The 27,809-nt window shown below is 35.6% G+C and overlaps 2 protein-coding genes across 2 annotated transcripts; both read right to left on the bottom strand.

Annotated features, from left to right (window-relative positions):
- Positions 1 to 9,557: 9,557 nt before the first annotated feature.
- Positions 9,558 to 22,397, bottom strand: LOC111188534 (interferon-induced very large GTPase 1-like). Its single transcript, XM_022662341.2, has 4 exons — positions 22,304 to 22,397; positions 14,028 to 14,616; positions 12,716 to 12,798; positions 9,558 to 12,551 (listed from the first exon to the last, which is right to left on the bottom strand). Exons 2-4 carry the CDS (start codon positions 14,596 to 14,598, stop codon positions 9,567 to 9,569), a joined length of 3,639 nt encoding a protein of 1,212 aa, XP_022518062.2. The 5' UTR covers positions 14,599 to 14,616; positions 22,304 to 22,397; the 3' UTR covers positions 9,558 to 9,566.
- Positions 22,398 to 24,210: 1,813 nt separating this feature from the next.
- LOC111188535 (GTPase IMAP family member 7-like) lies at positions 24,211 to 27,809 on the bottom strand. The gene is made up of 2 exons (XM_049473487.1): positions 27,738 to 27,809; positions 24,211 to 26,030 (listed from the first exon to the last, which is right to left on the bottom strand). Coding segments are annotated over exons 1-2 (921 nt in total). The 5' UTR covers positions 27,739 to 27,809; the 3' UTR covers positions 24,211 to 25,110.

The raw sequence follows: 27,809 nt of genomic DNA, 5'->3' as shown, positions 1-27,809 counted from the left end.
TACTCTTTCTATTTATTTCATTTTGGGGTATTTATCTTTAACTATTTTGTATATTCTATTTTTATTGTATTCCTCTATTGTACTTTCATTTATATATCTATTTAATAACAGCTCTTGGGTGTAAACTGGATCGTGAGATCACAATTTCGTTCCACCTCATGTACCACATAAGATGCGAATGACAATAAAATCTCCTTGAATCCTTGAATCCTTGAATAAAGCCTGTATTAATTTGAGAACTTGTCTTGGTTATAATAAACTAACCACATATTAGACAATATTCCTATTAATCAGCACTCCACAGGGCTGTCGGTATGTTATTAAGGTACATTAATGTTAATTTCATTGATTTGTTATAAGTTAAATTTACCTGGTTTTAGCTCCACCGCTCCATTCCAGGTGTCCTCTGCCTTCTTTTTTTATATGAGCTTGTAAAGCTGGATTGTTGTGGCCAAAACAAAAGTTGACGTGGAAACACACACCTTCTGTGCTTCTGCTACTTTTTTCTGTGCATCTGACCATTTGCAGAACTACACTACCCATAAACCTCACAGCACTGTTTAATAACATTCTTTACTGGACACTAGTGCCAGTATTCCAACAAAAGCAGGATAAACTTTTTTTTCTACCTATTAATGTTTAGACTTACTTTAAACACATAGATCATTTTTAAGACAGTTATCAGAAGTATAATGAATACTAAATAGTCTATGTATAACACAAAGTCATTATTTACCTAAAGTAAAAAATATTGACCTGTAAAAAGTGCATTTGGGCCATTGCACCGAATGAGTGCCATTTGCTTTTTTTTTTTTTTTTTTACCTTTTTCAGCTCCATAACACATGCATTTAACTATTCAAAACATGTACTGGTCAAAACTAGGCAGCTTTACTTAAATTTACAAGGTTTTTAAGCCGAAGATTGTTACAAAACTTGTGACATTTAAATTTCTTTGATTTTCTCTCAAGAAAATATTTATTTTAAAGAAATGGTTCACTGCAAGTTCAAATCATTGAAATTTATCACAAAAAAATCACTCCTGGCACTCATTCCTGTCACTGGCACTCATTCCTGTTACTTATGTTTTGAGTAACAGGAATGACTTTTTAGCATAGAATTAGCAAAAACATGAAACATAGCTTAATGGCGGCTATGCTATTAGCATGAGGACACTGATTTTTTAAATTTGTATTTAAAAAAATAAACAAAATCATCTAAGAATTAATAAAGGTTACAGGACAGGAATTACTTCTTTAGTCATAGTTACAATAAGATCAACTATACAGAAAAACAATGAGGGAATGAGAGATACGTTTTAAAATCGTCAGCGTCTTGTCATTACTTTCCCACCACGCTCCGCAAACCAGCAAGCTGATTGGCTGTTTCTCTGGAGAGGAAATTTATTTGGGGCTTTGATTTGGCACCCCCTCTAGTGCAGCGCCCCTATGTGTAGCATAGGCTGCATACCCCCTTTTTGCGCCACTGGTGACAGATAAGTGTCAAAATTATTTTTTCCGTCCAACCGACCCAAACTCGAGATTGACATGAGCCGGCCCATCGGAAATCCTCCCGAATCTCCCGATTAGCCACTCCAGGCCTGCTTTCTGTTGTAGATGTGTTCAAGATATTTTACATGGGGTAATGTTTTACTGTCTTATCTGTGTTTCTGCTGTGGCCTTGCAAAGATGCGTCCACCATTTGGCATCACTTGCAAAGCCCACTGGGAGTTGTAGTTTTGTCTGGGTCACCATCTTGGAAATTATTATTGTAGTAGGCAAATTTCCCGTCAAAAAAAAAACAACCTGAGCAACCCAAAACTTAATTAAAAGAACTGGAACCACAATTCTGTCAAAATGTACATCTTAAAACTGCTCCTAACAGCCTTTATCTATCTAGGCTAAGCCAAGCACCTAGCACAGTCACATCTGATGAACACACACAGAGTACCTTCATGCTTACAGAATTAAATATCACATTCACTCCAATTCCTTAAGTTTTGTTTGCTCCATTTTGTTACTGAATACAATCAACACCCAGTCCCTCAATATAACCAGTTCTGCGACAGCTTAACTAGCTAGCTAACTAGCATGCTATCATGCTATTTCATTATTAACCAAAACTCACCAGGGTTTTTTTAAACAGTGTAAGGAGATGAGAATGATTCAACTTGTGTGAAAAGAGGAATTGAGGAAAATTTCTCTTCATAATCTTTTAATGGCTTAATTAATGGACTGTTCTTTAAAGAGTTGGATAATGGTAAGAGTCTTCCCCTGAGGAAAAAAAATGTGTTTTTTTTCTGTATATAGAAACAGAGCGCATATAGGCCATGCCTGTAATAATAGTACTAATAATAAGGAATAGTGCAACTATACCTGAGTATTTGATTGAGAGTGATAGAGGTGTAAATTAGATGAAGCATAATAAGCTATACATTTTGATCACAATGTTAGCTAATGTTAACAGCTTACTCTGCCTGGTTTCTCAGTAAGGTAAAGGTAAGTTACATAATAATACACAGTAAGTGATGGCTGCTATTCCGTTGTCATTTTTTAACAAATTTGGAAAAAGAACACGGAGTCCAATCATATCTAGTTCTAGTGTATATATTTCCCTTTCTTCAGAAGGGTAGGAAGACATGCTGGTGCTGACACTTTATGTTAAAGCTGTTTGCCGTAAAACACAGTAAGCCGTAATTTCCCATTCACATCTACTGAAACTGAGCGGGATGTTTCTCCTACAATAGCTGTGGTTTTCCTCTGATGACAAAGCACTCTGTCTCTTTCCAGTTTATTTCTTTGTGAGGATAATGGGCAGCGGCATTTATTTACACAGACCACTGATTTAGGTTACACCCACAGTGTAAGTAATATAATGTTCCTTAGTTAGTTAGTTAGTTAGTTAGAATAAGAGGAGAACAAGCAGTGTTTAAAACAACACAGAAATACCTAGTCGTGAGGAGGTCCATTTAACTTATATCCACCACCTTCCACAGAAGAGAAGCTTGTAAAATAAGCTAGTTATCTAATTAATGAAAATGTAGAGCTTGTTGTTATCTCAGCGTTTTATTATATATATACGAGTATATATATATACTCAAGGAATTACTAAAATGGTTCTGTTTTGAACTAGCTAGCTAAGCTACTAGCTAGCTATTGTATAAACAACTTTCAAGATTGGTATACAGTGCTGTTGCCAGATTCCACATTTTTACCGAGTCCCATGGAGCTGTGTCTGTAGCTGACAGCTAAATTTAACACATTTAAACAAATACCTATACATCTGTACTTACACCATTTTATAGATAATAAACCAACATCAGAGAAATGGGTTCCCAGTTCTAAAGCTCCAGTAAAGTGGGTGTGCTCTGAGGTTTACCTGCTACACACATCCCTTACCCCTGCACTCCTGCATTAGCTCTAAAGCTAACGTCTTCTCCCACTGGTTAGCACCAACCTGTCCTTCACCAAAGCTTCAGAACAGAGTTTTCCTCCATAGAACACGACGCTGAAGTTAGCTTCTTATTCGCCAGTGTCTTATTCAGATTTCTGTTCCACCTTAAATTCTGGCTGAACATACATGCGGCCGCCTGTAGATGGCGCATTTTAACAGTAAAAAAACAGCATGTAAGCAAAGCGCTGTGCAAACGATCTGAATAAAGGGGAGAACACAGTGCGAGGGACAGAGTTTAATTCGAATAAAATGTAAATACAATTAGATGATATGAATTAAACGTGGCCTAATTCCCAGGCCATTATCTCTTCAGTCTTAAGTCGTCTAGAAAACTATCATACCTAATACACAATACATAAGACTGTCAAAATCCAAAAAAAGGTCAAATATTACTGTTGATTTTTTTCACAATAACCCTGTGAACACAGCATGTAATATAATATTAATTAATTAATATTAATAATGAATGGTGAAATAGCACGTTTCGCCTAATTCCAAGACCATTATCTCCTCAGTCTTAAGGCGTCTCACAAAAATGACTATCAGACCTAATACCCAGTACCCCACACTGTCAAAATCCTGAAGAAGAACAAATATTACAGTGGATTTTTTTCCACAATGACCCTGTGAACACAGCATGTAAGATTATTTAATTAATGGTGAAATAGCACTTTTCTCTTAATTCACAGATCATTATCTCTTCAGTCTTAAGTCGTCTCACAAAAACGACTATCAGACCTAATACCCAATACCCCAGACTGTCAAAATCCTGAAGGAGGACAAATATTACGAACAGTACTTTAGACAGTCTACTCATTCTCCTCATTAATTTTTATGTTGTCACCTTTGGCTTCTAAATTATGATGTGATACATTTGCACACCTTAAATGTCTTTTCATCTCATTATTATATTAATGATAATAGACTTTAACATTTATACAGATTAAGAAATTCACTTCGGAAGTAAGAGTTTATTCACTATATACCTATCATACTATATATAATTATATGTTATGATAGTTTATAGTTATTTTCTAAATTTGAAAGCATACATTAATTTAGTGTCAAACTGTAAAAGCCAAAGATTTTTTTACAACGTGTGGTTTGATATCAGGCTGTTGACTGAATAACTGCTTTTTCCCTTTCCTATAATGTTTCATGCGGTTTATTAATTTGTCTGTACCAAAGGAAATGATGCTTAGACTGGTAGAATATCTAAAGAAATCGCACACCAATCCTTAGCCTCCTCAGTAAATACAGGTGAGTGACCTTTCTTATACACAGAATGAGTATTCCAGTTCCAACCAAGTTCTTATCATGTGTGACACAATATGTCCTCCTTCAGGATTAGGACAGTCTGAGGTATTGGGTATTAGGTCTGATAGTCATTTTTGTGAGACGACTTAAGACTGAGGAGATAATGGTCTTGGATTTAGGTGAAAAGTGCTATTTCACCATTAACTATTAATATTAATTAATATTATTTTACATGCTGTGTTCGCAGGTTCATTGTGAAAAAAATCAACAGTAATATTTGTCCTTCAGGATTTTGAATGTATTATGTATTGTGTATTAGATATGATAGTTTTGTAGACAACTTAAGACTGAAGAGATAATGCCCTGGGAATTAGGCCAAAAGTGAGAGAACTCTGTTCCTCGCATTGTGTTCTCCCCTTTATTCAGAGCGTTTGCACAGCGCTTTGCTTACATGCTGTTTTTTACTGTGAAAATGCGCCATCTACAGGCGGCCGCATGTATGTTCAGCCAGCAGTATTATACTGGCTGTCTGGATGTGTCACGTTTTTTATTATTATTCAAAGTGAAAACCACTTTGAGTCTGATGTTAAGCAATTTAGCTAGATTTTTTAACAGGCTTCGTAAGAAACATTGAATGAACAAGTGTCAATTAGCTTTAAATGGAATACAATTTGTATATTTAATATGAATTGTTTGTATATTAAACTCTTGCACATAATTATTTATAATTATGAACAGTAACATCACTTTTTGTGTTACAACAAATGTTTGTTTATACTTAATATAAAGAGTGTACAATATTTGTATATATATCTATATAAAAAAACTTTACGCATGATGTTTATAAAAAAATGGATAACAATATGCTGATGGTGAGAATCAGGTAGCTGAATGATTATTTTTTATGACCAGCCTGTTTTTTAGTGATTTTATTTTAACATCAGCAGTGAATCTGTTGCGCCCTCTGGTGGGTATTAATGCTGCAGCATCCACAGTTACTACAGAATCAACACCACTATTACACTCTCAGATAAATGATAATAATCTTATTATAAAAGTATCTTATCCTATTAGAAGAAAAGAGACTATATGCTATAATGAAAATAGCATATTGCAGAACATATGTCTTAAATACACACACAATGCATTCACAGTCTATAGACCCTTTCACTTTTTTATATTTAAATATGGTCTTATATGGTCTTGTGCCTAAATAAAAGAAACTCATAAAAGACTCCTCTTTATATTAGATGTCACAACTGACAATGCGTATCAGCTGGGACTCTTTCTAAGCCCCCCACCCAAACTATTCTTCCCACCAAAGTCAGTAATCGGGGGAGAAGGGTTGGACTCCATAAGAGAGGTAACTAAGAACAAGTTTGACCCTTATTGCAGCTCCACCAGTCTGTGCTTTATAATAGATTGTCCAGACAGAATAATCTCCTTAGGAAACATGGACACATGAAAGGACCTAAACACTCTTAAATCTGGCTGAAATAACAAAAAAGATCCAGGGCTTTTAGACCTCAAACAATAAAAAATAAAACAAGTTCATATTCATAAAATTCAGAAATCAATATCAGTTTTCAAGCATCTTGACATGTTCTCCTCCACCAGTCTCACACACTGCTACTTTATGCCACTCCTGGTGCAAAGTTTCAAGCGGTTCAGCTTGGTTTCATGGCTTATGATCATCCATCTTCTTCTTGATTATATTCAGAGGTTTTCAGTTTGATAAACTTAAAGAAACTCATCATTTTAAATGGTCTCTTATTTTTGAGCTGTATATATTAGATATATACAGTATATATTAGATATTAGATATTATTAGTTGACAAACACAACATGTTGATGTGAATTAACATGGAAATATGTGATTTCTTCCAAGCTGTGCAGAAATGTACATAACAATAATAAAATGTGCATGAGTGGAGTTCCAGCTCACAATAAGATGATATTTAAGGCTGTTTTCAGTTCAGAGTCTTGAGTTTTGGTTGATGTTTATTTGAACAACTATAACACAATGATGAAAGTTTTACAGTGTTAAACTGGGTGGATGCTAAATCTACCCATTCTTTTTATCTCAAGGACCCCAATTACCATCCAATAAATGAAGCAGTTGATCTATATGCACCACCAGAGGGAGGTATTTTGTTGATCAATAAGGTTATAGAATATTAAAAATAACAAAAAAATGTGAAAATTAGAGAAAAGAAATGAAGATTAGAGGTAAAAAATTAACAGGGCTCCAAAAGGGGGTAAATAGCTGTCAGTGATTGGTAGGCTTGAACTGTTGATTGGTGCTGAGTCTGTAATAAACACAGACAGACAGTAAAAGATAGTCAGGGTGCTCAGCTGTGGTGTTTCAGGTGGAGTTACTCTTCCAGTGAACAGAACCAGCAGGAATCAATAACTGTTTACCAGCTCATATTCATCACCAAGCAGTGCCTAGATCTCCATCTGACTGCTAAAATACTTGTTACTGAAGTTTACTACAGTCAGGAGGGAAAAATCAATAGAGACTTTAAATATAGCGTATTTTAATTTGTTAATATTTCTTTGTGTAAAAATGAATACATTTGAAATAAATTCTATAGTTAAATCCAGGTTATTAAATATAGTGTTTTTATGACTTGCTGCTTATCCTCTTAGTGGATAGTAATAAGGTCATATAATATCCAAATAGACTTGCTACTATAAGAAAATTTCTCCAAATCACTGCATGCTTTTAATTAAAAATTCATAATATTTATGGACTTTTGGTATTATACCTGTGAGAGGCGTACTCCTAGACCCCTTATAAATGTATGAATCTCTAGTGACAGTCCTGTACTGCACAAAAGACTGTGTACTGTATTCAGCATATGAGAAATAAACAATAAATCAATAAGGATAACAGAAATGAGAAAAACAAAACCTGTTTGTTGGTGGATCGATAGTAGTTACGTCAAAGAAAATCTGTACCTATTAGAACATTTCTTCAAGTTATTTTGGTTAAAAAAAAAAGATTTTTTTTTCATCATGAAAGGCTTAATCCTTTCCCCCCTAATCAAAGCATAATTTATTAATCTGATTAAAAGATGCCATAAGAGTACAATAAATATAAATTATATGGAAAAAACAGACTAAACAATTGATAATATGTAGGGGTACTGTCGATCATATGATGGTGCAAATAGCAATCATTTGTATTCTAAAACATTCAACACCATTCATCATAAACATTCAATAATTACAATGTATTGATTGCAATGGAATTCTAAATTTGACTTTATTAGTTTAATAGAGCTCTCAGGTTTAAAAAATGAAGTCATATTTTAGATGTAGATCATACAACTATATTCCATGTGTACATGAAGAGTACAAGAAGCTATAAGAATAAAATAACTATTAAACTATTTGTAGAAAACAGACCAATCCATTGGATAATGTCTGAGTACTTTATCTTGTATTATTAGTTCAGGCTGGTGTAAATAGCAGTCATTTGTAATGATTCTGCAGGTTAATTTTGAAGAGATATAGCAGTGAGATACAAATCATGTAACCATATTACACATGTGAATGATATTTAAAGGCTGTAGCCTGGGTTGTAGATTTTATATATTCTGTGAAGTCTTTTGTAGTTCTTCTGTGTATTTTTTCCTCGGTACAGTAAGATGGTTTAGGGCTGTAGTTGATGGAGTAAAGAGATGTTATGTGCAGTTCAAATACAGCCAGGTTTAATTGTGCCAGGTGAGATTCATGTGTTATTTGTGTCAAAACCAATGTTCTTTAAGTACCAGACTTGTAGCAGTCTATTTAAGCTGTCCATACAGGACTTTAAAAAAAGACTCTCTCTCACATCTAAAGACTTGTGACAAACTTTTTAGTCACAGGCTAAGATTGCAAAGACTGGGGATCACTAACTGCAAGACTGCAACTAGATTCTTTCTGAGATTATTTCCCCATCATACTTCTGGTGGAGTTTACATACAATACATACTACATATTAAATTACAAATAATGTGAATATCAATACTATAGACTCACAGCTTTTGTCCCCATTAACAGTTTCTTTTTTCTGCCACACTGTTAGTTCTTGATATTTTTTAAAATAATATTTTTTGTGTTCAGCTCTGATTATAAGCTCCTCACTACAACCTTTTATAGCAAAGAATCACAGTTTCATTGCCATTTGCCTTTTAGATAAAATTAATCCAATAAAGAATGCCATTCTTGCTAAATGTGTATTTATTAAACATGTTTATTAAAAATAACACCTCAAAATAAGACAAAGTAGTGCAAAATAAAATTCTCATGGACTTAACTTTTTTCTTTTCAAAGTGAAAGAGGGGATCATTTGCTTTCTTGTATTTCCTGTGTTCTACAAAGCGAGGTTCTGCCCATTCACAAACTCTTTCCTAAACTCAAAAGTCAAGATTAAATTCCTGCACTAGTTGTTTGACATCACACACAATCTGCTGGATATAGCCTCAGCTGTATCCCAGCTCTGAGAGTGGAGATGATTCCATTTTTTTCTGTTGTTTGTTGGATGACTTTAGTAACCAGCTCCTGTATTGATATTCAATAATCTGGGATCAAAGTAACATGTCCCATGAAAACTCAACTGTAGTAATCAGCACCAGTGTGAATCCTTGTATACTGTGTGCAGTCCCACCTGTGTGAATTCTTCTTTTGACCAAAAACAAGAACATCATCATAAAACCCACCAACAATGTTAATGACATAATTTGACATGTTAACATATTTGATTTGTTTATTTCATTCAGATACCCACTTCCCCAAACTGAATAAAAATTTATTTTTGGATCTCTGGAACTACTTCAAGCTTTAGAGCTTGTTAAGTTCTTTACTTTTGTCAAAGAGGGTTATCATGATTTTCCAGCTGCTTATCCAGATTTTTCCGAATGTTTTTCTGTTTGATGTTTTCATCCAGTTTTCTTTTGGCCTCATCTACAAGGTCATCATGGACGTGTTGTATTTGTTTCTCAAATCTGTTTTTCCACTGAATCAGAGTTTGTTTTTCACTGTCTTCTTCAAAATACTTTTTAAATGATGTCTGGACTTTCTGCAGGGTTTCTGACATTTCTCTCATCAGCTCTTCTTTTCCCACTGTTTCTACTTTTCCACTGGAGATTCTGTTCAGCATCTTGTCTTTTATACTCAGCATAGTTCTCCTCAGACTCCAGGTCCATTTCTCATACTCCTCCTCCAGTTTCCTGTACACTGATATCTCCAGTGTGTTACTGAAACTGAAGACAAAGTTTTCATTCAGCAGAGCCTCCCAGAGATCTTTCACTCGCTGCTGAAACTGTGATAATTTCATGCAATTTGTTTTTGATGCACGAGAAACAATGTCTCTCTTCAGCTCCTGAATATTTTCACTGTAGCGTGGGTTTGGTGGAGCCATGGGTGGGCTGCCCTCCCAGAGCTGAGAAAAGTACTTCACATCCTTCTGTACATCAAATGCAATGATATCACTGAAACATTCTGCATCATAGACTTCATCTTTAGCAGCTAACTTGGTCATTTCATCCAGTTTCTCTTGTAATCGTCTTCTTCCCTCCATCATTTTCTCTCCAGCTGCAACATCAGTAACATTCTGATGAACAAACACACAGCTGGGATTCAGTCTGACCTTCTTCATCCTCATAAAGGCCTGAACAACAATCTGAAGGATGTCCTGCATCTCTGATGGGTTTTCTCCAAAGATGTTGATCAAAGTCATGTTTCCAAGACCTACAACAAATGTTGCCAGTTCATTATCATGATGTATGGTGTCTTTTCCAGCCAGTTCTAAAGCTCGGAGACCTTCAGTATCAACAACCAGAATGTAGTCAAATTTCAGTTCCTCCTTCATCTCCTCAGACACTTTCACCAGCTGCATGAAGGCTCCTCTGGTGCATCTTCCAGCACTGACTGCAAACTGGAGTCCGAACATGGCGTTGAGCATGGTGGATTTCCCCGAGCTCTGAATTCCCAGAACAGACAACACAAAGACTCTCTGGTCTCCCAGTTTTCTGATGACCTTATCCAGAACTGCTGAAACGCAGACCAGAGGAACATGAGCAGCATCACCATCCATCAGCTCCATCGGGTTGCCAGATATCATAAGTTCAGCAGCAAGTTCAGGAAGGTAAGAAAGATCTCCATCCTTCACTCTATCCTCTCTTCTCTCAGAGACTGAAGCTTCATAAATCTGACCCATCTCTCTCAGCATGTGCTCCAAACCGAAGGGGGCAAAGTTAAGCTTGTTGGAGATCTTTTCTAGATTTAGTTGTTCAGTTTTCAGTTTCTCTGAAGTTTCTTTATCTGTTCTTTTCAAAGCCAACGTTTCTGACCATTTTTGGTCGTACTCCTGAAGGAGAACTGAACATATGTCTAAAGTAAAATCATTCAGCAGTATTGTTGTCCACTTGAGGAAATACATTGTCTCGGTGTCTGACAGTGACCTTAAACCCCCTACAAACAAGCCCATAAAGTCACTGAAACCATGATTCTGCTGTTTCCTTCTTATTTGGTTTAACTCTTCTTCTTTCTCGCTTTTCTCTATTTCTGCTGTCTCACTTTTGAGTCGTCGCAAGTGTTTGTTTTTCTGGCTCCAGTCATGCCACAGTTTTCCCTGGCAGGGCAGATACTTTTCTTTGACTGTTGATGGATTTTCTCTTTTCAGTAATCTCATTATCTCCTGTGCAGATTTCTTTCCTCTCTGACAGTCTTCATTATCCTCATCCACCTTCATCTCTGAGTGTTCTGCTATCTTCTCCACACTGAAAGTCACAGGCTGTTCTGAGAGGCAGTTCTTGATAACTTCTCTGAGAGCAACAGAAACATCAGACTGGTTTCTGCCCTTCAGTGATACTCTGTATTTTCTCTCTCCGATTTCAAACACATCATCTTCACCCTCATCATCTTCATCAGTCAGAACAACAATGAGAGGTTTGGAACCATCAAAAAGCTCTTGTACAATAACCATATTATCATCACTCTCATCAAGTTGAGGTAAAAGTACAACATTCACAGAGGACATTTCAGTAAGAATCTTTCTCTGAGTCTCGTTGATGCTGGAATCTCCATGTAGATTACAGAACGCTACACAGTCTGAGAAATGATCAGTGCTTTTTCCAGATGGGAGGTACCAGGCGATCTCCACCACTCCGTCCATCAGTAGACGCTCTCTGCTGCTGCCTGGACAGTCCCTGTGGAAGAACGTGTCGTGCTTCTCATTGATCAGCCTGTTCATCAGCTGAGACTTGGATGAAGAAATGGAGCCAATCTTGAAGAACACCACCATTGGAGTTTGAGCTTTGTACATGGGCAGGGTCTTACTGGTGACTTTTCCTGATACATCCGTGGTCATCCAGTACTTACTGATCTGGCGCATCGTCCACAGAGGGAATTCAATATTTCCAGTAAAAGGATTTGGAACCAGCAGAGGAACTGCATACTGACACTGAGAGAGCTTAGTTACCATGATCTGCTGAAGGAAATTATCTGAACAATGAAACACTGCCATCTGAACATCCATTGGATGAACTTGAGTTGGTTTGTTTTCTTTGTTTCCAGCATTTTTCTTAGCAAATAAGCTACCTTTTCCAGCTGTGTGTTGAGACTTTGGTATTGGTCCTTCAGTTTTAACAGAAAGATGTTTTGCTGTGTAATCTATTCTGAGAAGCCTTTGCATGAAAGTGTGAACCAGATCCTTTTCAGTTTTGGACTCCTTGTTCTGTATTGATGAAGTATTTATTTCGAGGAAGCATCCTTTGGTTACTTTGTTATTATAGTTCATCCCAAGACCAAGTCTATTTAATAGTTCTTTTCTTCGCAGTGCTGTTTTTTCTCCCTAAGTATTAAATAAATAAATAATCACCATTAGAATCCTAGCCATAATCTGTGTACTCAAAACATTATATTGTTCTATTAATTCTGTTAATATTATAGTAATTATATAATTGATTTGTATATTTTAACTGAACAATACTAAGTGTATAAAACAAATTATACAACCTGAAAACAAATGCTATTTTTTTCTTGGACATAGCTTCGCACGTGTGCATCGTGGAAGTGCTTTCCATCTAGTTGATTTCCACCTGGTAGAGCAAAAAACATATATATATATATGTTTAGTTATTCTTAATTTCTTATGTGCATCTAAATCACTGACACAAACTGAGTATTAAAACTGTGGGAATCCACATATAATCCACATATAAACAAAATCCAGAAAGCCAAGATACAAGATCATGTCATGAATACAAATGTAAATTCATTTTCTTTAAAAGTAATGTAATTTGTAGACAAACAAATTTAATAAACATAATTAAAATGAAAAACACAAATTATTGTGATTAAGGACAATGCTGTAGTGTGGCACAGGGAAGAAAATTCAGAAGTAGTTTGGGTAGGAGTTCAGTGAAGCTTCAAGGTGGCATAAAGCTGAGCCCCCAAAAATGGATTAAAGTCAGACGTTCAAGGGCTGTGTGAAGGTCATTAGTATGTGTACAAAATGACCAGAACCAGTGTTAAAAAGCAGGGGGGTTGTGACATGAACCAGTAAACAAAGTAGAGATTGAATTAAAAGGATTGTGATTTTAAGGTGGGCTATGGACAATTATTTTATAAATCACCACTTGCAAGTGGTGCGAGGGAAACGAAATAGAGAGGCGAGCCTTTTAATAGGATAATTTTGGTGGCTCAGTTTTTGTTGCGTGATTAAAGTTCCCAGAATGTTGAAGGGAGCCAAATGCAACTCCAAGAGCAGAGAAAGCAGTAATGCAGAGCAAAAAAGTAGTGGAAAGATTAAAAAAAGAAGAATATGTAGTAAAAAAAAAGAGTGCGGGATGAAAGGTAGGAATAAAGGATGAGATATAAGATGCAAAAAAAAAAAAGGGACGGGATAGTAAGGGAAGGTTTTTTTTTTTTTTTTAAATCATATTTTAGATTTTTTTTTTAAAGAAAAAATAATATTCAAACCAATCTAGCCCTGTGTAAAAATAGCGTTTGCCCCTAAATCTAATAATTGATTGTGCTACGCTTGGCGGCAACAACTACAATCAAGCTTTACTGATAACTGCCAATGAGTCTTTTTCACATCTCTGTGGAGGAATTTTGTTCCACTCTTCTTTATAGAATTGTTTTAATTCAGACACATTTGAAGGTTTTTTGCAAAATGTGCAGGCTTTTGAGGAAAAAGGTCTTTCCAAATTAACAAGAAGAAGCTACAAAAATGCTTTTTATTCACAAAGTGAGCTTTAGACTATAATATTGACTATAAGAATTTTTATGGCAGAATGTAGAGCAATAGAAGGAATACACTTACTGGTAATTCCAATTCTTTTTTTGATTTTCTCTATCAGTCCTTTGACTTGATCAGGATTGCGTGTGATGTTGTTGAAGACGTGGTATCTGTTGTTAAATCTCTGTACGACTCTTTTCAGCGCTTCAGTCTCCTCTATAAACATTTCTATTGAGAGACCCTCCCTCTCCAGCTCATCTCCTATGGTGAAGAGGATCCATGTGTTCTGAAGGAGATGACTTGGTATAAAGTTTTGAATTAATTCTACAGTGTTCTTCTCTTCTGGAGAGAATCTGTCAATCTTCATCACCAGCAGAAACACAGTGGGGACTGATGGGCATAAATCCAGAAGATGCTGCCATTTTCTCATCACATCATCATTGTTTGTTCCAGGTCCAAAGAGTCCTGGTGTGTCAAAAACATCAAGTCTCACGCCATCAGAAGTCATGCTCTCTTTCTGAACCTCCTTAGTTACAGTTTTAAAGCTCTCTCTGGAATCAAAGGAATTTTGTCCTACTATGGAGTTTCCAGAAGCACTTTTTCCAGCTCCTGTTTTTCCCAGCAGGATAACATTATAGCATAATGGTGTACTCATTTAGACTGCTGGCATTACCTTTAAAACAAGAAGAAGAACATAAAATTTACACAGAATATACTAGTAAGATAAAAATAGAACCACACAATCACAACACAATACATTTAAAATGGTAGGAGGCTGATGTACTTCAACCTGGTGGATGTTATTGTATACAGCTACAGCTAGAATATACATATGAAACAACTTTTGGATCTGATTTCTTCCAAAAAACAAAAATAGTAATAAATTATATAAATGACTTGACCAGATCATCTTCTCATTGTGTTACTGTGTGAGGGGTTCTTGGCTTAAGTTATCCTATTAATTATTTTTTTGTTTCTCTAAATAATTATTTTTTAAGGCTGCCCCTGACAAGTTGGCAAATTCGCTCATTGTATGCAGGGTCTCTTTTACTGATTTTTAAATGCTCAAAACATTTCAGTCATGTTTCAGTGACTCTCTTAATCTGATGGACATCCCTATACCAGTAAGCGCTAGTTTTTAGCATAAATAAATGCACATTGCACTACAATTTAATTAGGCTGCAACACAGATCATTTATCGCATCCATTTTTTTGTGTGGCCATAAATAATTTTAATTCTGTTTTATGATAGCATATTCTGTTTTATGAAATAATTAAATGCTAACATAATAGCATAAAAATCACAGTTACACAATTTTAAGACAAATACATTTTAATTAACAAGATTATTCCATTAGCATTGGAGTATAAATATTAAGTATCCTAAATACATAAAACAAATTTTATAAAACATTGTTTTTCAAGTCAGCACATCAGCGTGATAATGTGCTTTCTTTTGTAAGAAAATCAATAGACAATATCAAGGACATCAACTTGTTGTGGTCATGTCTATATATTGTATGATTTCAATAATACTATACTTAAATATACATACATATCAGAAAAATTAGACATTTTACCATTTCATTCTTTTATTTTAATTAATGCTTAATTCATTCATTAACTATTTAATGCTGTATTCTTACAGTTAAATAATACAGTGTCCAGAATTTGCCCTCAAGGCAAATCTACCGATAGAGCCTTCTGCACCCCCACCACGAGACGTGCCCAGTCGGCAGAGCAAGCGGCGCACAGAGCTGTTACCTTATATTTTTTTTGTAACTGGTTTTAAAGAAATTACAACACCTTTTTACTCTCCCCTTATTTTTTTTTAGGCTTACAAATTAATTATATTAAAAATATATCCCTGATTTTTAGTGTAATATCATGATATTATTTGTCCTACCTCTTACAATTATTTGGGCACATCTAAAACACATTTAAAATATTGAAATAAATGATCAAAATATAATTCCCCACTCAAATTAACATCTTAAATTTTTTTTTTTTAGACCAGCTAAAATAATTTAACATATTGCTACATATGTAAAGCAGGTCTCATATGAGCCATTTATAGAACTGTCCCAAATTCCATTATATGCATTTTTATATAATTTTTCTTTCCTCATTTTTACAGATGGAACAAAGTCAATAAACACAATTCCACATTGTATCATGCATGTTATGCTTCACAGTATATTCAATAACACACAGTCCTCCGGCATCATAAAAACATTATTTTCTGATTGTGTTTATGTTCTTTTGATCTCAAAAAATAAAGAAAAGCAGCTAAAGACCTCCGTGGACCAATGCGCTCTCCGGACACGGCATCACGAGGCGGGGGTGCCGAAGCGCGGTACAGGCGAGGTTACGGAAAGGAAGCCTCGCAAAAGCTAGACACTGTTTTATTTAACTTTAACAATAGAATATTAATATGCATCAGGTTATAAATGTAGATAGTTGATTTTATAATACGTCCCTTTTTATATTAATTTTAATATCGCAGTGTTTTCCCGTTTAACAGCCACCTTTCTTGCACACACACTGCATGTTGCCTTATCTAAACTGGCTCTAGTGATGGCAGCATCATGGTTTGGGCCTGCTTTTCTTCAGCAGGGATGATGGTTAATTTTTTTTTTTAGATTTATCTTTCAACAAGACAATGATACAAAATATAAAGCAAAATCTACAATGGAATGATTCACAAATAAACCTTTATCCTTCATTTTTACTTTAAAACTTTATTTAAAAAAAAAAAACATTCGTTTGTATTACTAAATGAAATTTACACAGGAGTCAAAAAGGAACTGCATTCCTTTTTACTGTTAATGTATGGCAATTTATCTTTAGAACAAATCTTTACTTAATGAAGAGCAGCTTTTGTATTTCTACAACAGGTTTACACACACAGGTCAGACACAAGCCACATTTACCATTTGATGTTACGGATTTATCAATATTGTTTTTTTTTAAGCTTTCTGATTATTTTTCGTATCTAAAGTACAGTTGAAACACAATTAAGCAATAAAGAAATTATTTAAAATCACACCTAAAGGGCCTTGGATTTAAGAGTTTTTTGTAAAACTTATGAAACAGATGCAAACCTGCCTGGCCATGGAGGTAAAGCCCTTTAAGGGCTTTTAGCAAATTGGTCAGGATAACTGACCAAAAACTGTAGTGTAATTGCAAGACACCTATGGGATGACATGATGAAAGCTTAAATAAGTTAAGGAATTGTATGAACCACTAGTATGTCTGGCATGTAAAAGACCAGACTTAAGATCAGAAGAATACCATCCCCACAGTCAAGCATGGAGGTGGGACATTGATCATGAGGGGCTGTATTTCTGTAGCAGGAAGGAACTGGCAATCTTGATTGTGTATAGACCTTAATGGATTCCGAGAAATACCAGGCCATGAGGTCAAGAGGAACGTGATGCATTCTGTTGATAAATTACATCCTTAATTATCATTGGACAATTATTCCAAGCACAAACAAAGCCTGGTTGAGAAAGGATGCTGGAAAGTCCGGCCTTCTCAGTCAGCAGATTTAAATCTCATTGAAAATCTAAAGAACCCAGTTGCAGCACCGAAACAATCAAACATCACTAAGCTAGAAGCATTTGCACGAAAAGAATGGGCAAATATTAGGGTTACCAACCGTCCCTTGACGGTAAAATACGCGTTACGTATTGAATTGATCCGGGACGCGATTTGTCCCGTATTTTTAAGGTGAGTTATTAAGGCGGGTGATTTGTTTCAGAAACACCGCTGGAGAACAGCCACTCCTTCTAAACAGAGGCTGTGACTCTCATTGGTCATGACACGGAGACTCACAACCAATCAGAAGCGCAGCCTCTGTTCAGGCGTGGCTGTTCTCTGAGCGGAGGAGGGGCAGCGTGGTGGCGCGTACTAAATCACTCTCTTCCTATCACAGAACTAGTGCACTATTTACCACCGGTTAACACACAATATAGTGCACTATTCCTGTGATTTAGAACGCAGAGACCAGTGCTCACGTACAGCGTTTAACAGCACGCAGCAGGAGAGAGACCAGAGGCTGAGGAGGAGAATACAGGGAGAGGGAGCAGTGTCGAGGTTCCCTGTGTGATATGCGTCTCCAGAAGCTGATATGGTATAAAAAAAAAAGCTCATTTGAAAGCAAAAACTGCACAATTTAATTTATTAGATGAAACATATTTCTGTTATGAACAACATATTTCTGAACGAAACATACATTACTGTGCAAAAGTTTTAGGCACCTGTGGGGATTTCAGTAAAGAAAAAGCTTCTTATCTTTGCAGTAAGTGTTTTTTTTATCTCAGTAAAACACTAAAAATACAATAAATACAAACAGCACTTTTACAAATAGCAGAGCTTTTACAGCCCTGTTCTCCTTAATAAAACATCTCCTAATCTCTCCTCCTCATCTAAGTTTTATAGAGATATTTCTCATCATATCTACACCTGGTTTGGTAAATTGGTAAATCAGGTGAGCTGCTGACGGAACTGAACATATACACATGCTGGCTGAGGAGCATCCAGGAGAAATCTGGAATCTCTACACTTTGTTCTTCAGCTCGGATCACAAGATACAACATACTTAGTTAAATATGAGAATTCCTTGTTATGTTTTACTGTATTCATGTTTATTTGCATCTGTTCAAATCATATGTGGTGCTTTTTCCCGGTAAAAACAGTCATATTACTTTGGTGCCTAAAACGTTAGCACAGTACTGTATATTATACATGTGGTTTGAATTAATCTAATACTAAAAGTGTCTGCCAAAACTTTTTTTTAACAAACTTAGCATACTGTTTCATGGTTTTATGGAGTTATGTTATAAGATTTATGGACATATATATATATATATATATATATATATATATATATATATCATAGTCTGCACCCCCAATCCCCGTCCCTTAATTCATTTTCGAAAAGTTGGCAACCCTAGCAAAGATTCCAAATGAAAGGTGTAAGGAGCTTGTCAACACTTACTGAAAAGTTTTTTAGAAGTTGTAAAATCTATAGGATGCTTCACGAAGTAATAAAGCTAGGGGTTGAATAATGTGTGCACATCCACCATTTTTTTTCATTTAAATTTAAGTTTAAATCAAATTTGGTTGTCAAAGTAACAAACATATGTCGATATTTTTTAGTTGTTTAATGAGTTTTTTTTTCATTTAGTTTCATTGTCTTTCATCCACATCACTATCAAGTTTTTTGAGATTAGGGGGTTAAATATTTCTGAATGCAACTTTAACTCAGTATTGTTCTAGCATAGAGGGTAGATCATTTTGACATAAATTGGCATAAATTGGCCATGAGGTGGCATTATAACTGAGGCATATTTTACTAAACTTAAAGTTGTAGTAAGTTTATCTGGTGTGTTTCTATAGACAAGTAATACTTTAAAAAATCATAATAAATAAATAATAATAAATAGTCTCTGTTTCTATAGACTACAAGTGATTTTATATCTGTACAACATATGAGTGTGTTACACTGTTGTGTATAGTTTGATACACCCTGATTTAATACATATTGCTTTATTAAGGTTTTTGTATTGTGGGGGCACCTTTAATCTGTATTTTGATTGGATAATGTGTATCTGCACACTTGTTAAGTGTTAAGCGGTGCAGTGGCAGGTGTGTGTAATGGCGGTTGAAAATGTGTTGTTACAGTCAGCAAATAAAGAGCAGGCATCCACTCAATATATGAGTGTTTTTTAATCTGAATACACAACAGATTCCGGCAACGAGGATGGGATTGTCTGCCTTTATGTTCGATAGGTAGTTCCCCAGTTTGACTGTTCACCCATCGCAGAGAAATTATAAAGCTATATTTGATGCAAGCTGGATGTAAAAAAGCAAACTTTTCCTCATCATTAGCTTCCAAAGTAGGCTATGTGTGTGCAACCATACGGTGTCGCTAGTGCACCAGCAATTTTTCAGCACACTTTGGATCAAATCCTGCAGGGTCTAAAGGACATTGTATGTTATTTAGATGATATATTGATTACTGGAAAAACACACAGGAGCATTTAAATAATTTGAAAAAGATACTGTTGAGGTTGGAAGAATGTGGATTACGAGTAAATCAGGGGAAATGCTAATTTTTCCAGAACAGTGTCACTTATCTCGTTGCATCCTATGAAGGGGCAATTGGAGCTAAAAAAATCTTTTCTAGCAATGCTCGATTATTATGGTACATTTATATCAAACCGGTCAACTAAGATTAAGCCACTAACTGAAATGTTGCACAGACACAAAGAATAGAACTGGTCAGACACGTATTTGAGAGCATAGAGGCAAAACTCATGTCTGAGTTAGTATTTACTCACTATGATCCCACTTTGCCAGTAATCTTAATCTGTGATGATTCACGTTATGGGACAGGGGCAGTTATTTCACATCTGTTACCAGGTGGGCTTGAAGAGCCAATAGCATATGCATCTCAAACTTTGACTAAGACTGAGGTCAGTTATTCTCAAATTGAAAAAGGGGCGCTCAGTAACATTTTTAGAGTAAACAAATTTAATGAAAACTTGTACGGGCGCAAGCTCACATTGGTCACAGACCACAAAACTGTGATTCCTACTTTAGCTGCTGCTAGACTGTAACGTCAGGCTTTGATTCTAGCCGCCTATCAGTATGACATATAGTACAAGCCTTCCCTACAACATGAATGTAATCCCATTTTCAAGGAATCTTTTTTGGGCATGGTGCCTATATCCTGGGCAGAGATTGCTAGAAACACCAGGCTTGATTGAGTGCTGCAAAGGGTAAACTAATTTACCTTAAATGGTTGCTAAAACTGGTTTCTGAGAGAGATCTTAAACCATATTTTTAGAGAAATACTGAACTGACAGTGGACGATAAGCGTGTGTTGTGAGGGTTGTGGATAATTGTTACAATCACATATGGTGAGAGGACAACATGCAAACCTTGGGGTCGTCCTGAAGAAGTGGTTTCGGATAATGAATACCAATTTACATCAAAGGAATTTCAAACATTTTTGCACAATAATGGGTTAAAACATATCAATAGTTCAGCTTTTCATCCTGCTTCAAATGGAGCTGCAGAACGTTAAGTGCAAACGTTAAAAGAAGTACACCACATTGTACTACCAAAACTCCAACAGAGTTATTCCTCAGACGTGAATTCAAAACTAGATTGACTCTCAGTAAACCTAGTTTTACTGAGGGGTTGCAGCAGAAACATGATGTATTACAGAAAAACAAAAAAACACTGTGCACTTTTTAAGCGTTAAGCTGTGCGGTGGCAGGTGTTGTTACAGTCAGCAAATAAAGAGCAGGTATTGACTCAATCTGTGTGTGTTATTTAATCTGAATACATGACATACAGTAGCAATTTAAAGTTGTCCTTCTGCTAAAATCCACGTTTTTCTTTGTTCTCTGTAAAATACAGTAGGTCTGTCTAAATTGTTAAATTCTTCCTCAGTCTCCATTGGATTTCAGCTCTTGCTCATAAATATTCATACATGCAAACATCTCGTCTCTGATTGGCTAACAGCACTGCAGTACCAGCGAGACAGATAAGTTAGAAACGTTTTAAAAATGTCTTTGTTTTAAAACGTTTCTAACTTATCTGTCTCGCTGGTACTGCAGTGCTGTTAGCCAATCAGAGACGAGATGTTTGCATGTATGAATATTTATGAGCAAGAGCTGAAATCCTATTGTTCCCCCCCAGCACCCCCCTAAAAATTCAACTGATGCCTTTTTTTTAATTTATTATTTATAGTATGTTTATCAGATGTGTCTCTGTAGACTACAGGTGATTTTACATCTATATTTTAAATTGCCTTGTTACAGTAGAAATGTATTTCCTTAAAAGAAATCTTAAATATTCAACCAATGCATATATTTGGTGTGTCTCTAAAGACTACAAGTAATTTAATATCGTATGTCCTATAGGTGTGTCACACTTGCAATTCATTTACTAAAAGCACTGTGAATGTTTAAGTTTTTAATCACGGTCCATACTTTACAGACAGTCCTCAGTGCCCGCCTCGGTGATTTTAAGTAAATGTCCTCGGAGAAACGGAAAGTTTGGGTGTTTTGAGAAAATAAAGTTTGTAGTTCGTTCTCTGTTCCTCTGTCGTTTGGGAAATGTAATTTAGAAGAGTTTAGGACGTTGCGTGGGAGCAGGAGAACGGCCGAAACGCAAATATCCGCTAAATATCGAACTAACTAATTTCACCAAGCTCCGACACAGAGCCAATATTTCACATTGGTTTGAGCGATGGAAGTAAACACTTTCAGTTTCAGGAGGAGCTGCACACACTGAGCAAATAACCTTACCACCTATAATACTAAAAGCAGAAATACACTCACCTTAGAAACGACACAGGGTGACTTACAGAACGCGCTGTGGAACCGTTCTACTGTGCTTTAGTGAATCTGCTGCTTAGACTTTAAAACGCTCCTCCTCTTCGGCTAACAGCCCTTCTATAGCCCAGTCAAATTTACGCCAATAGCGTTGCGATTCTAGCAACACTTGGCTTGGCCAGAGTCAAAATCGATTTTCTGTCAAAATAAAAGTCCACCCTAAAAATATATTCTGTACAGAGCCTGTAAATAGGAGTGTTTGCGATACTTGTACTAAAACAAGTGTTGCAGAGAAATAGTTTTGCACTGGCACTTTCTTAATATATTCAAACTCAGGAAACATAACTCTAATAAAAGTTGCATTATAAAGTTTTATTTTATTATTTATTTAAAAATTACATTTATGAATTGTGACAACAGATGCTTCAAATTAATGTTTTTTTTCAAAGGCTACATAAAAATATAAAATAAAATACATTTTTGGAAAGCTGAATAAAAAATGTCAGGTCTGTTCTTATATCCATGTAAAAGAGTTGCTTGGTGAGCCCTCAGTTTAGGTTTGAGTGGGTCTCTGCTGGTTCACACATTAAATTAAAATATAATATAATTTAAGTTGTAATAAACCTAAAACAGCATTATTTATTAAAAAAAAAAATTAGACAGTTCAGGAAGGTGCACAGTCCTCCTAATGTATGTACACAGATGCAGGGCCAATAATTAACTACAGTATAGCAAGCTTCTGTATTAAAGGTATAAATATACATACGGTATGTTTTTTTTAATATATCTGCATCAAGATATAGTATTATACTAAGTACAAATTATATAGGCAAAATTATAAAACATAGATTAAATATATCAGTGTCAAAGTTTAAAATAAAATTAAATGTACTTATGTGATACAAAAACCTTTCCTCTTACAGGCTAAATGTGCAAATAATTGTAATAAGAAATAAGAAGATAAGAAAATTCTGTGCACAACAAAGTGTGGATCAGTTTCTCTTACAGTTCTACTGTAATTGAAAGCTCATCTGCCAGTTATATGACAGTTATTGAGTCATTTGCTCTGACTCAAGTTCAGACTGTGTGAACTGCCAGGATAAAACATTACTGTTTTCTTAGACACGGGCAGAAAATGCCCATGAGGAATATAAAATATAGTTCAACAAAGAATTGTCATTAAAACCATTAATAATTTCAAATAATTTCAAACTTCTAAATTCCATATTGTATGTATTTTTCTGATCCATACATGCATCTGATTATTTATTTTTTTTATTTATGCAAATAATTCTTAAAGCTCAAATCCAGTGGGGTTGGGAATTACATAAATATAATACAATGATTTGTTCAAATGGATAAACATTTTTTGTTTTTTGCAAATATTCACAAAATATTTGATGCCTGCAACACGTTCCAAAAAGTTGGGACAGAGGCATGTTTACCATTGTACATACAAATGTAAAGAGCAGGTTTGTCCAAACACATATGTTGCTGTAGTGAATGAGCAAGGCTAAAGTCAAGCCTCGTTTGTGGAACTAAATTTAAACAAAATAAACCAGGCTTGTACCAAAAAGCCCAGCTTATTGATTTAGCTCAGTTGGTGGAATACCCGCCTGGTCAGGTTTACACCAAACAATGTGCTCCCAGTATTCACAAGTTCTTAGATAGACATTGGCTTTATGCAATGTTCTTCACACTGTCTTAGAAATAATACAATTATTGATAAAATTTTAACTTAATTTTATGTGTGTGTGTTTCTATGCAAATTATGTCTCCTTTTAAAAATACAGACCACATTTTCGATATTTGCAAAAACGATATATTTAATAATTACAGATGCAAAATTTATAAAAATTTTAACTGTGTGTACAGAGGCATAAGATATACAGATGTACGTGCAATAATAACTGTCACGTCTGGTGCTGTTAGCTCCTCTGTCCCTTCCACACCCAGCTCTAACGGAGGTTCTCAGGTGAACAACTACACTACCCAGAATGCACCACCCGCTGACATCACGCACTCACCTGATCACGTGACACCTCACCTGCTTCCTCCAGGAAGTCCCGAATACTGATTACTGGCACTATAAAGGTGCACGCCAAACAGACTTCCACGCCGCGTATTGTAGGTTCTCCTCATTACAAAGCGTTCTATATCTCTTGTCTCAGTTTACTTTGTGTATGACCTTGCTTTTTGTTTCTCGACGCCGATTCTTGCCTCTGCCTTTGATATTGGATTGTTTGTGTATGACCTGGACTGTACTTTCACCACCGCCCCTTGGATTATCTCTGATATTGGATTGCTTGTGTATGAACTCTGGACTGTCTTTCGTTTATGGTATGGTTTTGTCTTCATTGCTCTGTCTACTGGTGATCACCCTTATTTCTGTATCGACCCTGATTACATCTGTTTATTGTTGTAATAAACATACTTTGTTTTTATCAGTATCTGCGCTTGTCTGCTATTCTGTTCTGACCATGACAATAACATTTTATGTAATAAAATTTTACTTTAACCTGTGTTCAAACGGAGAAAAATATAAAACACAGTATAATTAACATGAACTAGGATTATTGTCTTAACCCTGTGGGTTCACTTGCATAATGCTGGAATCAGATAAAACTAAAATCTGTAAATAATCAATACAATTTAAACCATTTCATTCTTCTTATTTTATAGCCATTTATAAAAGTCCATTTGATGGCATAGACGGACTTCTTCAGATACTGTGTACATGCAGACCTGTAGTAAATACCTTATTCTAATTCAACTTAACGCTTTACTATAAACTGTAATAGAATGTTTTTTTTTCATTCTTTGATAAAGAATTTTCTTAACTTGGTACAAACAGCTTGTACTTGTTTAATGAATTGAGTTTTTTCTGCCTTCAGTCTAACATTCCTACACTTTTCCTCATAAAAACGCTTGTATTCATTCAGCTCTCGATCCTTCTTTTTAATCAGCAGTTCCAGCTCCTCAACCTGCCTCTCTTTCTCCTGATCAGATTCTTTCAGCTTTCCTATTTCCTGCTGTAAGGCATTCTTTTCTTCATTGAATTTTGATATTAACTCCTGTAGTTTGTATTCATATTCAGTCTTTAATTCATCTTCCTTCTCCTTCAGCTTCTGTTCCAGATCACCAAACATGGGGTTGGTGTAGTGTTCACCCCCGTTTGCCGTCATCATGTTTTCCACCTTGTCCAGGAATTCGAGAACTTGGGAGCGATCATGCCTTTTTGTGTTGTCAAATACATGATACCTTTTTCCACACTGTTCTATAAGGTCTTTGAGGTGTCCTTCAGCTTGACTCAGATGTTCTTCAATGGGTATCTTGAGTTTATCTCCATGTGTGAAGAGGATGATGGTGTATTTGTCTGCTTCCTCCCCAAAAACAGCTCTGATCTTCTGCACAGCTAAAACCTCTTCTTCAGTGAAGGGTCCGAGCTGAATGGTCAGTATGATGGCGTGGGGTCCTGGAGAAGTCATGTTAATGCACTTACTGATCTCCTTTTGTAAATCTCTTTCTGAAAGTGAGGTATCAAAGAGACCAGGAGTGTCCACCAGAACCACGTTAGTGTCTCCCACCAATTCTGTCTCCTTCCAGCACTCTTTAGTGATAGACGATGCACTAAGAGCAGCTCGGAATCCTTTTCTGCCCAGGATGGTGTTTCCTGAAGAACTTTTCCCAGCACCAGTCTTCCCAACCAGGACCATTCTTCTGGTTACAGACACTGCAGAAACAGGGGGTGGATTTTTTTAGAGATGCAGCTTACGGTTCACCATTAATTAGCAAACATTTACATTTTTCACTATAAAAGTGAAAAAATACAATCTTTTCTACACATTTTTGATGTGGGCATTCATGTAAAATATTGCATTTGCTCGCCTATTTATTTTGCGTTAAGTATTGGTTTTAGTTAATAAACCTGTTAATTGGGACCAGTTAAGGTATGGAGGTTAAGGTATCAGTTAAGGTGAAATTTGTGTCTAAACACAATATTGTACTGAAATCTCTGATGAGTTTTTTTATAGTAAAGGTGACATCAAATCTTTAAATATATATCACAAAAACTCAAAACCTCTGTACCAAAGATGAAAAAGATAATATATAAAAGACAAATATATGCATGATTTATTTAATGCTGCCTGAGAATAGAAAACTGTTTTCATATTGTTGTAGATAAATAATGAATTGGAATAACATGATTTTGATATGGAAGTGACAATTTTTACTCATCTCATATACACTGTTGTTCCTCCTTTACAATAATTTCCAGCAGAAAAACAACAGCACAACAACAGTCCAGTTCTGAAACCCCCCTGAAACTGTTACAAACAGCTGGAGAAAAGGTAAAATGTGATGGTAACAATGTATTAAGCACACTTTGCACAGAGGAGACAGCAAGGCAACAGCAGCACTATTTAATAAGACTCTGAAGTATTTCCAAGGGATGCACCAAAATATTTTTCATCTGAAAATATTCAGGGCATATACTTTGGGGGCTTCCCTTTGACTAATTTATTAAAGGATTTTTATGTAGAACCTACAATATATGGGGGGTGGATGGGTGGGACATGGTCCAATGTTAGAAACAGGTGGATTTGTCCCCCCCAAAAATTATATCAGTTCGCTCAGATCAGCGAACACAGAAACACACTCAGATCAGAAACACACGTCTCTGAATCAAAACACACAGATTAAACCAGCTGTGATTAATAAACTGCAGCTGTGTTAGTGAGTTAGCTTAACTTTGGAATTAGCTAGATTGGGAGTCAAGGTTAAAGAAAAAATAAACTATATATGTAATGTTCAACTTTCCCTGTACCTGATCAGCTAATCACTATTTCATTTTCAAACTGTTTATTAATTTAGGATTACAGGACATACTGTGAGCTATAATGAACGAAAATTCATTTAGCTAACTAGCTATCTAGAAGCTACTTTATGTTTGTAGTTTAAAGCAGTTTCTTAACCCTGATCACTGCCCTAAAATAGTGTTTTCCACAAGATCCAGCTGATCAGCTAATAAACAGTCATTTGCTGAGTTTACCTGTTAAAATCCTTTAGCCCCTTATGGAGCCTAAATTAATCATGTATATACAGCAGTGTGTTAAACACATCATACCACCACTTACTTTATTAAGTGCATTTAAAGCAGAGGAAGCTCTAGAATATGCAGAACAGTGTTAATATGCTGTAGAATATGTAAGAACAGGGTTGAGAAACACTGATCTATTAAAAGTAAAATTTAAAAGTAATTTCCACAAATGTTGTTCTAGGAAACTGTGGGCTTGGGTTCTTATTGGCAAAGGCTTTCTTTTTACAAAGGCTGTTACTGGTGCCATCTGTCCTCTCGAAAATCACAAAAACACGCATTTATTGCCACCTTTTATTAAAGATAACAAGGTACAAAAACAGCAAAATATATTTTTCTTACTGTTAGGGCGATTCCAATAAGGACTTTGTCTTCCTGTTATCACTGCACTCAGGGAAAATAGACATTATTAAA

This window comes from Astyanax mexicanus, unplaced genomic scaffold (assembly GCF_023375975.1).
Source record: "Astyanax mexicanus isolate ESR-SI-001 unplaced genomic scaffold, AstMex3_surface scaffold_38, whole genome shotgun sequence".
Lineage (NCBI taxonomy): Eukaryota > Metazoa > Chordata > Actinopteri > Characiformes > Acestrorhamphidae > Astyanax > Astyanax mexicanus.
The sequence above is the reverse complement of the archived record's forward strand: the minus strand, read 5'-3'. Positions and strand labels throughout refer to the sequence as shown.